The sequence below is a fragment of the Bos taurus genome, chromosome 10, assembly GCF_002263795.3.
Source record: "Bos taurus isolate L1 Dominette 01449 registration number 42190680 breed Hereford chromosome 10, ARS-UCD2.0, whole genome shotgun sequence".
Taxonomy (NCBI): Eukaryota; Metazoa; Chordata; class Mammalia; order Artiodactyla; family Bovidae; genus Bos; species Bos taurus.
In genome coordinates, this window is record NC_037337.1 from 44,762,398 (window position 1) to 44,783,234 (window position 20,837).

General features: G+C 40.6%; 1 protein-coding gene across 10 annotated transcripts in view; it reads left to right on the forward strand.

Moving 5' to 3' along the window:
* The window catches only part of GNG2 (G protein subunit gamma 2), a 137,200-nt gene that overhangs the window by 102,642 nt on the left and 13,721 nt on the right, over positions 1–20,837 (forward strand). For 8 of the 10 annotated variants that reach the window (NM_174072.4, XM_059890193.1, XM_059890194.1 and 5 more), the window contains 1 exon segment: positions 11,440–11,553. In NM_174072.4, the coding sequence (NP_776497.1) occupies positions 11,467–11,553 (87 nt within the window). In that variant the 5' untranslated portion in view covers positions 11,440–11,466. 10 annotated transcript variants of the gene reach the window in all.

Below are 20,837 nucleotides of genomic sequence, written 5' to 3' on the forward strand. Positions count from 1 at the left end.
CTTTTCCAACACCACAGTACAAAAGCATCAATTCTTCGGCGCTCAGCTTTCTTCACAGTCCAACTCTCACATCCAAACATGACCACTGGAAAAACCATAGCCTTGACTAGACGGACCTTTGTTGGCAAAGTGATGTCTCTGCTTTTGAATATGCTGTCTAGGTTAGTCATAACTTTCCTTCCAAGGAGTAAGCATCTTTTAATTTCATGGCTGCAATCACCATCTGCAGTGATTTTGGAGCCCAAAAAAATGAAGTCTGACACTGTTTCCACTGTTTTCCCATCTATTTCCCATGAAGTGATGGGACCAGATGCCATGATCTTAGTTTTCTGAATGTTGAGTTTTAAGCCAACTTTTTCACTCTCCTCTTTCACTTTCATCAAGAGACTTTTTAGTTCCTCTTCACTTTCTGCCATAAGGGTGGTGTCATCTGCATATCTGAGGTTATTGATATTTCTCCCAGCAATATGATTCCAGCTTGTGCTTCTTCCAGTCCAGCGTTTCTCATTACGTACTCTGCATAAAAGTTAAATAAGCAGGGTGACAATATACGGCCTTGACGTACTCCTTTTCCTATTTGGAACCAGTCTGTTGTTCCATGTCCAGTTCAAACTGTTGCTTCCTGACCTGCATATAGGTTTCTCAAGAGGCAAGTCAGGTGGTCTGGTATTCCCATCTCTTTCAGAATTTTCCAGAGTTTATTGTAATCCACACAGTCAAAGGCTTTGGCATAGTCAATAAAGCAGATATTGATGTTTTTCTGGAACTCTCTTGCTTTTTCGATGCCCCAGAGGATGTTGTCAATTTGATCTCTGGTTCCTCTGCCTTTTCTAAAACCAGCTTGAACATCTGGAAGTTCATGGTTCACATATTGCTGAAGCCTGGCTTGGAGAATTTTGAGCATTACTTTGCTAGTGTGTGAGATGAGTGCAATTGTGCGGTAGTTTGAATATTCTTTGGCATTGCCTTTCTTTGGGATTGGAATGAAAACTGACCTTTTCCAGTCCTGTGGCCACTGCCGACTTTTCCAAATTTGCTCGTATATTGAGTGCAGCACTTTCACAGCATCATCTTTCAGGATTTGAAATAGCTCACCTGAAATTCCATCACCTCCACTAGCTTTGTTCGTAGTGATGCTTTCTAAGGCCCACTTGACTTCACATTCCAGGATGTCTGGCTCTAGGTGAGTGATCACACCATCGTGATCATCTGGGTCACTAGTTTATAAATAACAGTTGAATTCAAATTATATCTCTGCCAAACAGAACACGTTAAGGTTACTCTCTCAAATGGCTAAAGCTTTCTACTAATGTTTGTGCAAAAGACTTTTGTGTTTGTCCTTGACAAGATCGTCCTTGACAGTCTTTTGAACACTGTGGACTTGATTTAGGCAAGTGAGTTTTAGAGCAGTTTATATTTTTAAAAACCTCCCCCACCCCCTTTTTATCTTGTGTCTTAGGCAGTTGTGAGCAGTGTTTTATTTACCTTCTGAGGTATTTTCATTATAAATACATGATAATATTTACATCTTCAAGGAACAGGGAAAGAATGTAAGTTTTCTCCTAGGAATTTTGGTGTATATTTATTATCAGAAGTCCAGGATAATTGCTGTTTAATTTTTTTTCTTCTTTCCCTTAAGTCAGGGCAATTGTACTTCCACTGTCCTGATTTTTTTTTTAATAATATCTGCAAACACCTGAAGGCAAACGGGAAAAGGTCTAAGGGGACTTTGAGTTGCGTTCAAAGTTATGCTTTTGTTTTTCTAAAGATTCAAGCAGATAAATCAAGTATTGTTGATTGTAATTCCTTTTTTCTCCTGAATTCCTGCAAGCTATCTTTAAAGAATTAGGTAGCTGCTTCCATCACAGTGCTTAGAGGTTGACTATGCATCCAGGACTTTTGAATTTGCCTTGTTAAATTTAGGAGAAAATTTCCTATTAAGGAGGAAATTGAAAGATTTCTATATTCTGGATCTTCAGGGCTTAATGCAGTATGCCTTTGAAAAGTCTGTGCAAAGCATGCTACAAAGGCCTTTGGATGTTCTCCTTTTTCTAAGTGTACCTTCGCACATAATATATAAAAAGACATAATATTGATACATTTGCTAAACATCAGCCTCCAGCTGATCCATTTCCTGACCATTTAATAGGAGGGCCTGGGACAAATTCTGGTCATCTGTTTTCCTCTGTAAAAAGTGTTGTAAATGGCCACTAATCTTTTTAATACCTCTTTAAATTTGGTAGGATCTTCTGAAGGTGGAGATAAAAGGGTTTTATAATTTGAAAGATCTCTAGAGGATATGAATTCTTTGTGGTGTTCATGGGGTAGGAGTAGGGGTGTCCACGATACATCTGCAAAGGGCAAAGGACATTGTATGGAAAGACCCAAAGCTGGCAGAGCCTGATGACAGAGTCCCAGAAGGCAAGGAGCTGTAAGGGATAGCAAAGAGAACCTTATTCTCCATCCTGGGTGCTTCTGTTAAATTTACTTCTTAGCTTTCATCATTTACAAGAGTAACCTATATATTTGAGGCCTAGAGATCAGAGTGTTCCCTATAAATCTTTTAGAGAAATGGAGGTTCAAACAGGTGGCTGGGTATTTAAGGAATTTTCTGGGGAATATGGAGGAGTTGGGGAACTAAGAGAAGTTGCTGAGGAGATGAAGGGGAATTTATGTTGGATGTGGTCTTTAATTTTGGTTCTAAGTCTAATGTCTGTTCTTTCGTCTTGCTAAGAGAGTCGCTAAGGCTATGGCCATTGTGTTCCATTGTGTTCTCTTTTTAACTTGGTCTTTCCATAGGTACCAGTAAGATGTTGTTATGAGTGAGAACCTCCATAAAAAACTCTTTTTTTCAAACATGGCCAGTTCAAAGGATCCTTTGTCTGATCATTGATGAGTAGGAACTTATATTAATCACAATAGTGACTCAAACCAAAAAGCCTTTATATGATTTAACCATGGATGCAAGAGGCATCCCAAAGGAAAGTGCAAAAGATACAGCCCTCAGAAGATCCAGAAAGTTTATTCCCAGATTTAGCCTAAGAAAGCAAAGACCTTTGTTGTCCCAGGCAGTAAGAACAGTGTATTGCAAAGAGTGACTCTAGTCTCTGACAAGAACAGAAGGCTGCTCTAGTCACAGACCTACTAATCTGCAACACCAGGCAGGCATTAATAGAATGAGACTTCTCCAGCACTAACTAGACAACGAAGGCTAAGATGACAAAGACCCCTTATGGACAAGGACCCTTTATGACAAACTCCCCTGAAAGCTGAAACAGTTGGACAAAGAGCACAATGCTTGTGACTTCGTGCCTTGGAATTCAGTCTGTTCAAGTGGCCACCATATGCAAGCTATTATTTGCACCCTCTGGCTAGCAGAAACCAGAGAATATTCTTAATGGTCACAGAGTCATGCTCTCAGGATACAGAACAAGATGAAAGGAAAACTTCAGTCTCTTACATTAGAGAGCCCAGAGCAAAGTCTGTCTAAATAGATGCCAGTCTGATAAAAACCATGAACTCACCAGGGTGTGAAGGCAGCTCAAACAATAGGCTTACAGAACTTATGCCTGCATTCTACCCTATGATATTTCTCCTTATGAGAAATGACACAAAAGTTGGAGGAAAAGGAAAACAATCACCATCTCTAGAAGAAAAGGAATCAATAGATAGCAAGCATACTCATAACAAATCTTTACAAGTTGCTCTACCTAAAAAACTAACTCATACAAATATTTTCTCCTACTAATCTGAATTTAGAAAAAGAAAAGGACTCTTAACCATTCTCACTTCTACCACGTGTTGCAGGCTGAGATCTGGGAGACTGATTGGGTAAGAATTCTTTCCTTCTGCCAGCACTTGCCAGAGGTCCCAGGATCTCTCCACTGCAGCAGCCCAAAGGTGAACAGTGTCCAGCTAGGGGAAGGCCCCATTTTGGGCACCTAAGCTGTAGAGGATGAACGCTTTCCCCTTCTTCCATTCTTAATTCTTTGATTACTCTAATAATTAAATTGACATAAGATTAACAGGAGAAAACCAAATTTGATTTTGTACATACAACAGCCCATAAAGATATGAGACTCAAAGAAGTGACCAAAGCAGCAGCTTTTATACCTTTTAGCCAGGGAAACAATATGTTTGTGAAGAATTGACTAGACAACAGAGTTCTGGTTTGGGGTAGCAAATTAAGGAAGAGGTTACAAGGTTTGTTGATACAGCCCTCTTGGCCCTGAATTCCCCATCTCTGGCAATGAGGATAACTTCTACCTTCTGGTAGAGGGTGGGTACTTTCATATGGGAGATTTATTTCTTGGTTTCAAGGGGACAAAGAGAGTGAAAGTGTTCTTCTTTCATGACTGTTTTCTTAAATAACTTTAATTCAATATCATCAATATACCATCGTGATATATTTTGAGGTTAGTATATTCTTCTCTCCTTCAAAACAAAATGGAGCATAACCTTCACAGCAATGGAGTTGGCAGTGATTTCCTGGCTGTAACATCAAAGACATAGGCAACAAAAGAAAAAAATAGAAAAATTGGACTTCACAAAAATTAAAAACTTTTATGTATCACAGTACACTATTTCCAAACCATATGTCTGATTAGAGGTTAATATCCAGAATATATAGAAAACTCCTAAAGTTCAATAGTAGCAAACCTGACTTTATTATAAAATGGGCAAAAGGCTTGAATAGACATTTTTGCAAAAAAGATACCCAAATGGCCAATGAACACATGAAAAGGTGCTCAACATCACTAATTATTGAAATGCAAATCAAACTGCATGAGATACTACCTCACACTATTAGGATGTCTACTTTCAAAAAAAAAAAAAAAAAAGATAATGTCTACTTTCAAAAAAAAAAAAAGTTTATGAGGATGAGGAGAAACTGGAACCCTTATGTACTTTTAGTGATAATGTAAAATGGCACTGCTGTTGTGGAAAACAGTATTGCTGTTCCTCAAAGAATTAAAATAAGCTTACCCAATGATCCGACAACTCTATTGGATGTATACTAGGTATATACTCAAAAAAATTATAGCCAGTCAGTCAGAAGTACAACCTGGGCTTGCAATTGAGATCTGAACTGTATGTTGACATGCAGGTACCCTTCACACCAAACAGCAATCCTCTCATGCAGTTGACGGTCCTGCAATTTAACTTAATTCTTTAATTCTCACACTGTCTGCCCAGGGACAGCATCTGGTTCCATAGGTTAAAGGTTGAATCCCACAAGACTGCCTTCTCCCCACTCCCCCTACCTGGCTATAAATCAGAGGTTCCCATGACCTCCTCCTTGGTTTTGGTGATACAAGATGATATCATCAATGGTTTCTATCAAAATATTTGGCATATACTTGCATTGGAAAAAGGAAATGGCAACCCACTCCAGTGTTCTTGCCTGGAGAATCCCAGGGATGGGGGGCTGCTGTCTATGGGGTCACACAGAGTCAGACACGACTGAAGCAACTTAGCAGCAGCAGTATTACATAATACCCTCCAGAAAATAGAATAGGATGTAACTCTTCCCAGTTCATTTTAAGAGGCAAGCATTATCCTGACTCCAGTACTCTTGCCTGGAAAATCCCATGGACGGAGGAGCCTGGTAAGCTGCAGTCCTTGGGGTCACTAAGAGTTGGACGCAACTGAGCGACTTCACTTTCACTGTTCACTTTCATGCATTGGAGAAGGAAATGGCAACCCACTCCAGTGTTCTTGCCTGGAGAATCCCAGGGATGAGGAGCCTGGTAGGCTGCTGTCTATGGGGTCGCACAGAGTCGGACAAGACTGAAGCGACTTAGCAGCAGCAGCAACATTATCCTGACACCAAAGCTAAGGAGAGGTAGGAGGATAAAAAAGGAGAGAGAGAGGGAGAAAGAAAGAAGGAATAAAGAAAAAGAAAAGCAAAGCTGAAGAGAACAATAATCTCATGAAGACTGATGCAAAAATCTTTAACAAAATATTTGAAAATATAAAGTACTTGGATTTGACTAATTTACTATTACAGAACTCAGAGAAACATTTTATATACTAGGTTACCAGTTGATTATAAAAGAATGTAACTCAGAAACAGCCAGATGAAAGGGCAAGATGTGGGGACAGTGTGCAGAGCTCCAGTACCCTCTCTAGGTAGACCGCTCTTCCAGGATCATCACGAAGTCATCAACCAGGAAGCTCTCCACACTGTGTCCTTTTGAGTCTTTATGGAGCCTCCTTTATACAGTCACAATTAATTAAATCATTGGCCACTGGCTATTGGTTCTACCTCCAACCTTTCTCCCCTCCAGGAAGTTGGGGTGGGGGGTGGGTAGGTACTGAAATTTCCAACCCTCTAATTACATGGTTGGTTCTCCTAGCAAACAGCCTCCGCCCCACTCCACCCCCGCCGCACCACCCCCCCCCCCACCGCCGCCCTGGCCCCCCCCACCCCCACCCCATACCCAGCTTGCTTAAGAGCTTTCCGAAAGTCACCTCATTAACATAACAAAAGACCTTTATTCCTATTACCATAGGAGATTACAAGGGTTTTAGGAGCTCTGAGCCAAGAACAGATCAAAGACCAAATATATTTCTTATAAATCTCAATATTACATACTTCTTTGGAACACTGGTCTAGGACTCTCTAGTTCTTTCAGTTTTTGCGAGGAGGATTTCTTCATTGCTTTTGTGGGAAAGCAGCTGAAAGTGAAAAAGAAGAAAATACACTAAATGATTCTAAAAGTGGCTCTAGATTTTGGGGGGGTCATATGGTAAAACAAAAATATACAGGATCTTTCTAAAACTAAAAGCACAAACCAAACCCTTTGTCTCCTTTTTTTCTTAAGGCTGATAGGGATAGAATAGCATCGTTACACAGGTAGTTGTAGAAGTCCTGGTAGGAGAGTATAGATAGAGAAGGAAACCTAGGAAACTTTAGGAGGCCACTGTAAGTTAATGATCGCTTGAGAAACCTACTGGAACATTGTTCAATGAAGCAGGCTTGCTTAAGTATAAAACCATGAGCAAAACCACAATATATGCCCCAGGCCATTAGATGGAAGAAAAGTGTTACCACCCTTCCTGCATACCACAGTTCTAGACCTCATAGTGCATGTGTGCTCAGTTGCTTCAGTCGTGTAATTCTTTGCAACCCTATGTACTGAAGCAGACATGACTGAAGTGACTTAGCAGCCCCAGAGCTGTAGCCTGCCCGGTTCCTCTGTCCATGGGATTCTCCAGACAAGAATACTGAAGTGGGTTGACGTGCCCTCATCCAGGGGGATCTTCCTGACCCAGGGATGGAATCTGCATCTCTTATGTCTCCTGCCTGCATTGGCAGGCGGGTTCTTTACCATTGGCACCCCCTTGGGAAGCCCCTGACCTCATAGGGTCAGGCACTTTCCTGCCTAATATGAAGGAGGAGCTAGTGATGTATGCCTTATGTCTGCATCTATGTCTACTTGAAAAAGGGGGAAAGACCCTTATTCATTATAAATTGTAACCCACTCAGAGCTCCCTTGCCTGCCCATCAGCATTTCTTACAAGCACCCTATATTAGTAAATCTACGTCTTGCCTGTCACTTTGCCTCTCACTGAATTCCTTATGCTCTGAGACATAAACAACCTGAGCCTCAGAAAGTTCAGACATCAGGTAAGTGTGTTCTAATTAAAAGATCATGAGTTCAAATCCCAAGCAGGGTTTTAGCTGGATTTGAGTCCTGGCCATGTGGGTTTGAGTCCCAAACTAGGTTTTGGCTAGATTCAAATCCTGGCACATGGGTTCAAGTCCCAATCTGAGGTAAATGGTTTCAAGACCATTTAGGTTTTATGTATTCTTTCCCCTGCATTTCTAGACTTGTGTCCTCTCTCATCCCTCTTCTTTTCCTATCTCAACACTCCACCTTCCCACTTTACTTCTCTACCTGCACAAAGGTCTCCTTCCATGGTAGATAGAATAAAGGCCCCCCAAAATGTCTGTGTCCCCGTACCTGGAACCTGCAGATTGTTGTGTTACATGTCAAAGGGGATTTGAGGTTCAAATGGAATTAAGGTTGCTAATCAGCTGACCTAACGATAAGGAGATTATCCTGTATTATCAGAGTAGATCCAGTGTGGTTACAATGGTTCTTAAAAGTGGAAGAAGGAGGCAGAGGAGAATCAAAAAGCCAGGTGACTACAGAAGAGCTTGGACTGATAAAGAATCAAAAGGAGTCAACTCACTTTTGTTGGTTTTGAAAATGAAGAAAAAAGCCAAGAGCCAAGGAATGTCAGCAATCTTTAGAAGCTAGAAAAGGAAAGGAAACATTTTCCCTTAGACCTCCAGAAGGAATATCTGCCAATATCTTGATTTTAGGTTAGTGGGACCTATTTCAGACTTCTAACTTCCAGAACTGTAAGATAATAAATTTATATTCTTTAAGCTAGTAATACTAAATTTATAGTAATATGTTACAGCAGCAATAGAAAACTCACACGCTTTCCATCTCAGCCTCCTAAGGACAGCTATGCCTTTTCCAGGGAACATAAACAGGCATTAGGACATAGACTTTTCCTGGATACTCAAATGAAAATAATGGATCATTTAATCAGTTAATGGCAGATTTGTCAGCTAACAGCAGAGAAACCCTTAATAATAGTGGTATAAACAAGATAGGTGCTTATTTCTGTTCACGCAGATGGCAGCCAGTTCACAGCTGACATGGTGGCTCTACAGTATCAGTAAGGACCATCTCTTCCTGCTCATCCTGGAGTGTTAGGCCTTTTGTTCAAGGTAGAACCCTGTACTGAACATGACTACCTTCTAGGCCAGCAGCAAGAGGAAGGGGAGGCACAGAGCACCTCCCTTTCCTTCAGGGACACTTCTGCTTATGTCTCAGTGGCCGTAACATAGTCAAATAACCATATCAAGCTGCAAGGGAACCTGGGAGTGTATTTTTCAGCAAAATATACCTAACTAAAATTCAGGGTTCTTGTGGTCTTTGTTCAAAAGAAAAAAAAAATTGTTATCACTGATGAAGACAAGGAAAAATGGTATTGGAAGCAAGCTCTTCTAATACCAGAGACTTCCAGAGACTTGTGGGATCTGCCACAAGTTACTGAGTGATCTGGTTTAGACTGAAAGCCAGCATCATAGCTGACCAGTCTCATAGCTCCCTCAGGTCCAATGAGGATTTGGAAATTCTGTGATAGTCTGTACCCTAGTGTGATAAATTCTAATCTGGAGGAAATATTAACTTCCCAGAGCGGTTTCCATGGTCCTGTAGATCGTGGCTCCTTCCATCTTTGGGTGAATGGAAGAGTTATGCTATGCTACTAGATGAGTGAGTTTGATCCCTGGGTTGGGAAGATTCCCTGGAGAAGGGAAAGGCTACCCACTCCAGGATTCTGACCTGGAGAATTCCATGAACTGCATAGTCCATGGGATCACAAAGAGTCGGACACGACAGAGCGACTTTCACTTTCTTTTGATTGGCCCTGTGAAGTTTTACGAGGCTGTAAGTTGTTTGTTTGATTTGGGGCATATAATTTACCTGTGGGTTAAATTATATTTAAATGATTCCATCCCTAACCATACTGATGAAATCATTGTTGTTGTTAAAGCCTCCCTTTTGTTTGTTTTTATATGCAATATCCCTCCCTTGATCTTCAAGCATTTGAACCTGGAGTTCAGAAATCTTCCACTTCAAAATTCTTTCAGCCTTCCTTCCCATTTTATTGTCTCAAAGCCCTTTGAAAATAAATTGAGAGAACAGTTAAAAGTGTTAGTCACTCAGTCATGTTCAGCTCTTTGGGACCCCATGGACTGTAGCCCACCAGGCTCCTCTGTCCATGGAATTCTCCAGGCAAGAATACTGGAGTGGGTTGCCATTCCCTTCTCCAGGGGATCTTCCTGACCCAGGGATCAAACCCAGGTCTCCTGCATTGCAGGCAGGCTCTTTACCATCTGAGCCACTAGGGAAGCCCCTGAAACAGTTAACTATCTTCCAATTTATACTGTGTGCTGTTGGGTTAGCATTTGCAGTATTCTTTATAAAATAACATTCTCTATGCAGGGACCTCTTTGTCCACAGAGAGTTCTGTCTAATTATTTTTGTTGTCTGGAAGAACTAGATATCAAGAAATAAAAAGCAAAGAGAATAATTTGTAGACTTTTGCTTTTTTGGTAATTAAATAAAAATTGTTTCCTGATTTTCATGGATATGTAAAAACCTATGTACTGAATTTATTATGGCTTATTTTTCTTTCTACAGGTTTTCTATGTGTCTTCTTTCCTTTTTGAAATTGTAGCCTGAGCCTACTTTATCCCTAGATAAAGATATTCCCCAAAGCTAGTGGAAGTCGTGGTTTTTAATATAATATCTTCCGAACAAGACCCAACTGGTGTTGACTAAAGCAGTGTTTAATGCTTCTCATTTATGGGGTCATGCACTCTAGTTAAATTGCAGCTCTCAGACATTGCTTCAGTGACCTAAAGGGCAAATTTACAAGACAGTCCAGAAATAGCATATGGCACCTTGACATGGAGGAAGACCTGATCACAATCTGGGGGAAGTGGGCACTGAAAATAGAATAGGATACTTTCTGAGGTGAACGGCAAGAATAAAGTAAGATGGGAGGGGTCAAGAAATAATTAGAAAAGAAATGAAATTGGGATAGGATTTGAAGGGGGTGGGGGGCAAGGATGGAAAGAGGTCTGACAGAGCCAGAGACAAAGAACCCACCTCACCATCTACATAGGTACAGAACTCCACTCTCTAAAGCAATATCTAACAATACTAAGGATTCGCTCAGTCGTGTCGGACTCTTTGCGACCCTGTGGACTGTAGCCCACCAGGCTCCTCTGTCCATGGGATTCTCCAAGCAACAGTACTGCAGTGGGTTGCCATTTCCTTCTCCAATATCTAACCACAGCAGTGCCCAATAAATGACAACAATAATTATGCATACTGTCACCCTTACCACTTTGAATTTATTTCATAAACTTATTTCATAAATTCAGTTCAGTTCAGTCGCTCAGTCATGTCAGACTCTTTGCGACCCCATGGACTACAGCATGCCAGGCTTCCCTGTCCATCACCAACTCTGGAAGCTTACTCAAACTCATGTCCATTGAGTCGGTGATGCCATCCAACCATCTCATCCTCTGTTGTCCCCTTCTGTAATAAATTTCATAAATTTGATAACTTGCTTTCTTCATGTGGCAGTTCATCTTAGCTGATTTAATGATTCCCCCTGAAGAAAGAATGGAAGGGGGAGAAATAGGGAGAAGGAAAAACAATCCTCATCTCTCTGGTCTGCCTGCCCGTCAGACACAGTGCTGGGTTGGGGATGTAGATGGCTGGAGAAGCCTGGCCTGACTGCACTCATTCTTTTGGGATCTCCCAGTTATGGTGAACCCACACATTTGGCAGCTGGTGATTTCTCTGATGTATTTTTCCTCCTTGTTTTCTTTCCTAGTGTATCTGAAACCTACCCAGCATTCCAATGGCCAGCAACAACACCGCCAGCATAGCACAAGCCAGGAAACTGGTAGAACAGCTGAAGATGGAAGCCAACATCGATAGGATAAAGGTGAGCATGGCGTCACACACAGGCTCAGCTGGCCTTGTCAGGAGTATAACTTGTAGCCAAGTGTCATTTGACTACTCTTCTATGGAGAGTGATGAAACCAAAGATGGTGGGAGAGGGCTTCCCTGGTGGCTCAGTGGTAAAGAATCTGCCTGCCAATGCAGGAGACACCAGTTCGATCCCTGGTCTGGGAAGATCCCACATGCCACAGAGCAGCTAAGCCCGTGTGCCACAACTACTGCACTCCAGAACCCAGGAGCCATAACTACTGAGCCCACGTGCTTCAGCTTGCTGAAGCCCATGTGCCCTAGAGCCTGTTCTCTGTAGGAAGTGAAGCCACCACGATGAGAGGCTCACACCACAGAGAGTAGGCCCATTCGCTGCAATCAGAGAAAAGCCCGTGTAGCAAGGAAGACCTAGCACAGCCAAAAATAAATAAATAAATAAATAAATGTATTAAAAAAAAAAACAAAAAAAAACAAAGATGGTGGGAGAGAAACTTAATAGTTAGGCAAAAGTTCATTTTCTAATGTGCCTTGGCCCTCTCTGGAATTTTCCAGAATAAAATGATAGTATAAATTAAAGCTAGTTCGCTGAGTAAACTTCAAAGCAGAACATAGGCTCATGGCTGAATTCTAGCCAAAGGATTTGGAGAAGCCACAAAACATAGCAATCGACCAGTTCACTTCTCTGACCTTGTAAAGAAGTCCTTCTCACTTGGGTTTAATTTTTTCTATCCTGATGTATGTTCTAATTTTTAGTGTTTATCTTCAGGTCTAGCCCTTCTATCCACCATTTTTATTTTTACTTTTTTTCTCTTTTATACTCTTGGATTTTTTCCTTCAGAACACAAAAACCACACATGGTCTCCCTGAGAAGTCAAACAGCATAAAGGTTTCATAAAAGATAGTAATCTACTTATTTCTTTCTCTCATTCCCCAGATCTAACCTGATAGCTTTGCCTTAAGTTGGACCTAACATGTTGAGCCAGGACTTTAAATAGAAACCTTTTGTTGGCAGATTTTCAATGTAAATTAACCCACATAGATAGCTACCACAGGTAGTAAATTTTTGCCAACCATCAAAGCTTCACTTCCTCAGAAGACCTGAGCATTTTATGACATGGAACTCAGCAGTGTATTTCATTTTATTAAAATTAGAACAGTTTTCCAAATGCCTTTTTTAAACTGTAAGATTTGTCCATACCTGCCTTAGGAACCTGGACAATCCAGCCCTCCTTTGGAATGTGCTTCTAGAGCAAGGGTCAATAAATTATGGCTCATGAGCCAAATCCAGCCCACTGTCTGTTTTTGTCAATAAAGCTTTATTAGCACACAGCCCCATACACTCATTTACATCTTGTCTGTGGCTCCTTTGATGCTACAACAGCAGGGTAGAATAGTTGCAACAGATGACACTTGGCTCAGAAAGCCTAAAACTTTTACTCTCTGGCCTTTTAGAGAAAAACTTTGCTGAACCCTGGTCTAGAGGAATGATTCTCAGCCCACCTATACATTCAAATCACCCAGGGAATTCGATAAAAAGAACCATTTCTAAGACCACAGTATAGACCAGTTAAATTAGAATCTATGATTCAGACAACAGTAATTTTTTATTTACATTATCAGTTAGTTTTAATGTATAGCTAAGGTAGAGAAACATGGTCCCATGGGAAGAGGTTTGCTCCTTTTTACTCCCATCAGGTCTGTGCTAGAGTCTGAAGGGAGAGCTTATTTTCCTCTGTAGGTAAGCTGAGCAAATAACCAGCCCATCTATCCTTAATCTCCTTTATACAATTTGAATCCTGGTAATGAGCCACAAAATGTAAACAGCTTCTTTCTTGCAATTGCTTTAATTTTTCTTTATTTATAATGTGATAAAGGGTCCTTAACATCTATTTTGCACCTTCACTACCTTCCTCTTCTCCATTTTCCCCTTTACCTGTTCTTTTTTATTTCCTTTCTTAAAAAAGTACAATGTGGCAGGTGGGCATAGTACCTGCTGGGAGGAGTGAGGTCACGCAAAGACTGTGGCACCAAAAAGAGTCATTCAGCTCTTTTTTTTTTTTTTTTTTCCTGCTGGGAGATGTTCTGTGTGTGGGCCTCTGCAAAATGCCACTTTGCCTTTTGGGGTGGCCCAGTGAAGATGAAAGTGTTTGCCAAGCCCCAGTATGGTTGGCATTTTCTGGTACAACTCAGCATCCCCAGGCCCACGTCCTGAAGCAGGATGTGATGGTGTAGGTGGTATGAGAAACTGACAGTGGGAGGAACAGGGCAGAAACAGACCTTTTCAGCCGTAGGTCAGACCATCATCACCTCTCACCTGAGTTACTGACTACACAGTGCATTTAGCTGCAAGGGAGGGACTGCTGACCTCTGCAATCCCTTCTTGACCCCAGTCCATCCCCACCATCACTTACCCTCCATGTGGCTGCCAAAGACCACTGCTGCAAGAAAAGCTCATTAGGTTCCTCTCCTGTTGAACATCTTTTCATGACTCCTATCACCTGGAACTTGAAATTCAAATTCTTCAGCAGAGTGTGTGTAAGGTCCTTCTGGCCCCTGCCCCTCTTTTCAGCTTTGTTCCCTTCCCCTCACCCCCATGCCATATTGAACCATTCTTAATTCCCTTGGTGGGAATTTCAAATGGCTGGAACATTCGGTCTCCTCCTGTTTGCATTTCTGCTTTGCCAACTTCCATGACTCCTTGAAGACTCAATCATTCAGTTCAGTTCAGTCGCTCAGTCGTGTCTGACTCTTTGTGACCCCATGAATCGAAGCACACCAGGCCTCCCTGTCCATCACCATCTCCCAGAGTTCACTCAAACTCATGTCCATCAAGTTGGTGATGCCATCCAGCCATCTCATCCTCTGTCGTCCCCTTTTCTTCCTGCCCCCAATCCCTCCCAGCATCTAAAAATGCTTTCCCAGACCTTCATCATAAGAGTGGACTTTTGCTATTTTTCTATTATTTATTCCTTTATCCAATACATATTTTAGTGAGAGCTTTCTAAATTGCCTGGCCTTGTTAGGTCTTAGAGATATAGAGCTGGATAAAGATGAAAAAATGATTCTTGCTCTCAAGGATCCTAGTCTAATAAAGGGTGACCAAAAAAAATGAACAAGACCTATTACTGATACAAGTAAGACATCCAAAAAGCATAATTACCAAGTGTCATCAGAATGAAGCCAATACCTCACCCTGATTACCTTGGTATGCTACTTGTGAAGAGACCAAATAAATCAGTATCTCTTTGAGACATAAAGCATTGGCCTAATAAACTGAACGATGAGTGATTGCCTTCCTAGCTGATTGTCACTTTCAAATCTCTCAATTCCTCTTGACATCAGTGGACCTAAAATTGTTGGAAATAACAGCGGCAGCCTATATTTCAGCATTTGTTCTGCACATCAGAGCCAGGCAGGCATGCTATGGTGAAGTGTCAGGTTATTTTTAGTTTAGCTCTTGGAATAAAACTGCCACTGGTTTAGGACTAGTTTACCTGCCTTTTAGAGTCCCTTTCAGAGTTTTGAGCGTTCAGGTTTCTCCACCTACTTTCCATGCATGATCCTGTCAGCAAGAAGGAACTTCTCTTTGAAGATCCCAGGTTTGTGATTTTTCGAATCACAGCAGTGGCCTCTTCAAGCTATAAAGGCTGCAGTGGCTTGATGTCCCTCTGGCAGAGCCTAGTGTAGCTGAGGCAATAGGGAGCAAGGAAAAGCGGGCACAGCTGACACTGGGGGTGTCGAGGGTCCCTTCCACAAGGGTGGCCTTATCCCTTCTGTGGCCTCCAGAATATCCTTGGCCGCCTAGAGTAGGCTTACCATGAGAAGATCTGAAGAGCATATTCCTTTTTAAGGCTTCGTGTTTCCTATCCCTTTGTATCACAGATCCTGGGAGATTTGGGCTAATGAACCCATTATCTGTTCATAAGCCTCAGGCATATATAAATTATACTCCCAGCCTCTCTGTGTTTCTTCGTTAGCATTTCATTCAAGGACAGAAAGGAAAGAGAAGCCAAAGAAAGCTGGGATGGGCTCTGGGGAAAGGGGCAAAGAGAGGTTTTGGAGACTGTGACACTCAGATGTATGAAACAACAAGATATGCTGCTGTTGAGCAAAGGCTGGTGAAAGAAAGCTTGTCCTGAGAGTGCAAGTCAAGAGAGCACATGTGAAAGCAAAGGACAGTAAGACTTCAGTGAATCTATTTATTCGTCACTATATTAGGACTCTGGGTTTCTAATAATAGAAACCTAACCCAAGCTGGCTTAAGCAGAAAGAAGGGATTGATGATAAAAAATACAAGGCATCTCAGAATCTGAGAGCAGAAGTGTAGCTGAGTGAGCATCGGGAGTCAGAACTGAAAGGCCAGCAGGAGCTGTGGGCGCTCTGGGATGTCTCTGCTTCTCTCAGCCTCTTTCCTTTCCTGGGAGGAATAGATTTCTCAGCTGCCCGTTGCATGTGGTGGACACAAAAGGGCTGCCCAAAACTCCCAGGATCACACATCACACTTTCAGCTCCATGAAGAAAGTCTCACTGCCTAGAGTGGTACATTTGCTCTACCAAGGATGAGCCATCTGCAGCTTCAATCAACTAACGCTTGAATTACAGCACATTGCACAAAGAGGGCTCCCAGGAACCCACCCACCCATAAGCATGGGAAGGGTAGTTAAGGAGGGGTGAGAATCATCATAAGCTGAAAGGGAGCCCTTTAATGCATGGCATTGTTGGCATCATGAATAATATACATGTAAGTGCAAAATAAAGCCAAGGCCAGGAGCATGAGTGAAATGATTGCCTCTTAATTAATTGAATGCTCCTTATATTGGCCTCATATATAAATGCCAAAGTTATTTCTCATTTCTCCCAAATGGTTCCAATAGACCTTTCGAACTGGCGTTCTTCACTGTCTAAAGAATATGCTGTGCAGATTACCATCTCTCTGGTTATTCTGAATCCCTCAGTGAGAACACCCTTCCACTTATTCTTTTCCTATTTGTTGTTGTTCAATTGCTCAGTCATGCCCGACTCTTTGCAACCCCGTGGACTGCAGCATGCCAGGCTTCCCTGTCCTTCACCATCTCCTGGAACTTGCTCAAACTTATGTCTGTTGAGTCAGTGATGCCATCCAACCATCTTGTCTTCTGTCATCCCCTTCTCCTCCTGCCTTCAATCTTTCCCAGCATCAGGGTCTTTTCTATTCTTTTCCTGTTTATTGTAGACTAAATGTTTGTGTCCCTTCCCATATTCATACATTAAAACCCTAACACCCAATGTGGCAGAATTTGGAGATGGGGCCTTTGGGAAGTGATTAGGGGTCATGCAGGCAGAGCCCTCAGGAATGGAATTAGTGCCCATATAGAGGCTCAGCAAGCTCCCTTGCCCTTTCCACCTTGTGAGGTTACAACAAGAAGGTAGGCGTCTATGAACTAGGAATCGAGACCCAACAGACACTGAATCGCCGGCACCTTGATCTTAGACTTTCCAGCCTCGAGAACTGTTGTTTACAATCCACCTGGTTTTGGCATTTTATTAGAGCAGCCCAAATGGACTAGGACAATACCTGAATCTTACTCCTCTATTACAGGTCAGCTTAAATTCCCACTTGTTCATGAATCTTTTCCATTCTGATCCTACTTATTAGTCAGTTTACTAAATAATTTTACCGTCGTCAGATAAATTACACAGTCCTCAACGTCAAAGACCTTATTGTCTACTTCTTGGTGACAAGATAGGCAGGCAATGAGAAAACACTTTTTTTTTAGTGGATAGCTTTAAGTTCATGTACTAAATGTATCATATAACAAGACATTAGGAACTGTATTTTGGATGACATTTCCAATTACATTTATGGTTGGGGAAATTCCAAGCATGATGTCACTGGACAAATAAAACTCATCATATAGGAGAAAGTTCAGTAAAATGCCAAAAAGTAGGGCAGAATTGATCATTTTAAAATAGGTAAATTGTTTTATGTCAAGTATATGAATATTAGTAGCCAGCATTTATAGTATACCTTCTTTTTGAAAACAGCTCAACATGAAAAGAACAGACTGATTTTCATAACTGACAAAGTTGTGTAACTATTGAACCAAATATAAACATTTCTCGTAAGTAAATCATCTTTCTGACAATTAACTCATAATACATTGGAACTGAACTTCAGGGAAAGTTTTACTGAGACACAAGTCAGTTAGACATCCTGCTTCATTCTGGAGAGGGGACAGACATCCTAGGTTTGAGACTTTTCAAATACTTCTCCAGCATTTGAATCAAAAGTTTTAACATCTCTTCCTTAAAATTCTTGCATTCAGTTTATTAGGAAGAGTAAGTTTCAACCTTACATATAGGCCAAACTGAGACTATTTTCAGGGTTAACAAAATAGGTATAGTATGTCTGGAACTTACAGAGGAAAAGGCTGTGTTCAAAGATATCCAGTCTTAATTTATTTGATTTGCTGAAAGTGGAACAAAAAACTTAAATTGAATCCAGGCATACATTAATAATTGAGCATAAAACTTCATTTTTATGAGGGTTGGTACAATTTTCAAAATTCAGTAGATGTTTGTTAAGCACCAAGTATATTCTTTTTTTTTTTTTAAATAAAGATAGAAGTTTAATTCCTCATGTTCCTTTTCCTCCTTTAATATGTCTTATGGCATTTTTACAAACACCCTAAAAAAATGATCAACCCCCTGAAGCTCATTTATAAATGAGCTACGACAGATTTATTTGAAATTTGCTTATAAGATAATAAATTCAAAACTTTTTTTTCCAAAATTTTTTTCTTTAAAACATCCTATTTCTCAATTAAAGACAATTTCAAAATTTACATTTTAGAAAGAATTCTGATTTAAAGGGATGATTTTTCTAATTCCTATTATATAGGTTTTTTCCTCCTTTTCATCCCCAACTTTCTGCATCGTTCTTCATTTGTTAATATGGTGTATCACATTGACTAATTTGTATATGTACACTTTGCACCCCTGGTGTAAACCTCACTTGATTGTAGTGTAAGATCCTTTTAATGTATTATTGTATTCTATTTGCTAGTTTTCCATCAAGGATTTTTGCATTTATGTTCTTAAGTGATACTGGACTGTAATTTTCCTTTTTGTGTAATATTATGTCTGGTTTTGACATCAGAGTGATGGTGGCCTCATAGAATGAGTTTGAGGATATTCCTCCCTCTGCAATTTTTGGAAGAGTTTGAGAAGGATAAGTGTTAACTTGTATCTAAATGCTTGATAGAATTCACCTGTGAAGCCATCTGGCCCTGGGCTTTTGTTTGTTGGAAGATTTTTTATTACAGTTTCAATTTCAGTGCTTGTGAATGGTCTGTTCATATTTTCTATTGCTTCCTGGTTCAGGCTTGGAAGGTTGTACTTTTCTAAACATTTGTCCATTTCTTTGAGGTTGTCCGTTTTATTGGCATATAGTTGCTTGTAGTAGTCTCTTAGGATCCTTTGTATTTTTGTGGTGTCAATGGTAATAAGCACCAAGTATATTCTTAGCCTTGTGCATTGTACGTGGGAGCTAGAGAAGCAGTACCGCTGTTGCTGCTGCTAAGTCGCTTCAGTCGTGTCCAACTCTGTGCAACCCCATGGACGGCAGCCCACCGCTAAACCTTGATAATTCAAAATCCCTAGAAAATGAATTTTTCTGAATAACCTAGTTTTCAGACCAGAGGAAGCTCTTCCTTCTTCAAAATATAACTACTTTGGATAATTTTGAATGTCTTTTTTTTTTTTTAATTAAATTGAGTAAATACCATGTACTTTTCTTGATGACTGTTTTGAAAATTAATTCTTTTATTTCCTTTTTTAAAAGAAAATCCTATTGATGTGTATCATCAGTTTAATATCACCTTGGACGAACAGGGAGGGCAAGATTATTTAGAATATTTACACTTTATTGTACAAATTTAAAATGCTAGGTATTTATTCATACAATTTTACTTTCTCTAATATCACAAACAAAGTTTGATCCTGGGTGCTTTCCACAGTCATAACGGAGAGATCCTTTAGACTCACCTCTGACCACCAGCAGTGATGTGGGCACCTTGGTGGTACGGGACATCGTGGTATGCTGCTTTCCATTTCTGGCATTCCTAATGTTGCTCAGCATACCGACTGTTGTGTTCTCAGTATAATTCCAAGACACAGGGAAGAATACAGACACTTCTGCATTTACTAAGAATCAAACTAGATGTTTAAATTTTCCCTTACTTGAATTACATATTGATAGTTCAATGAATGATAAAGCCTTTACTGTAGCCAACAGCTTTTGACCTGAGTTAAAAACATCTCTGTAAACAAGTGCAGGTCAGTCTCTCTAGTGTGAAAATTTTATGATCTCTTCCCAGAGGTGTTACAGTTTCTTTTGCCTTCAGCTGTCTTGCCAGGCTTGTAACAGGCAATATTCAATGTTCAGGATAACTTCTCATTCTAAGGTTCCATCCCAGTGTGATCTTTGAAGTCCTTTTAGGAGTCAATTTGAAACTGTAAATCCTGGATGGCTCCAATAGTGCAGGCAATACAACTGAAGGAGTGATTGAATGATTGATACCCTTAACACATAGGCAGTTGTCCATGGGCACAGGCAGTGATGACCCATCAGTGGGTTGCAAGCATTTTGCAGCGTTAATTTTAAGGTGTGTTTCAGGATTCAGGATGTAATGAAGATGGAATTTACTCAAGCCTTACTTACAGTTTAAATTCTCGGGTCTGGTTTTTATTCTTACTGACAACTTCTACTACTCAGAGCTGTAAAGGTGTCTGCCAGAATAGATTCCTGTTTTTCAGAGCCCAAGATTATAATCTGGTGGTTTTTATTGGGACTGCCTAGAGCCCTCCTTCCCTTTCTCACTGATTCTCAGCCCCAGTCCAGTTGGGTGAAGTGCCTGGGTAGCTGGGTTTCACAGCTGTCAATCTAGGGAGATGCCTGCTCGTATCAAAAGGAAATTCCTTCATTGCACAATAGATCTCATCTCCCTTATCAGGGACATGCTCCAGCAGTTTGCTGCTCATTCTGAATCACCAGTTTTGATTCTTTATTTCATCATTTCCATCATCATTCAAATATAGTGTTATTTGTACATCTTATATAAAATTTAAATTTCTTCTCCTGAACCCCTCATTTCCTCCTCTAGCAACTGCCTCGTTTGTTTGCTCTGCTTTGAAGCTTAACTTCTTAAGAAAGTTATTCATACTCAGTATTTCTAATTTCTCTTTTCTTTAGAAAAAATATTTTTACTCTGGAAATAACCTCAAAGATACAGAAGAGTT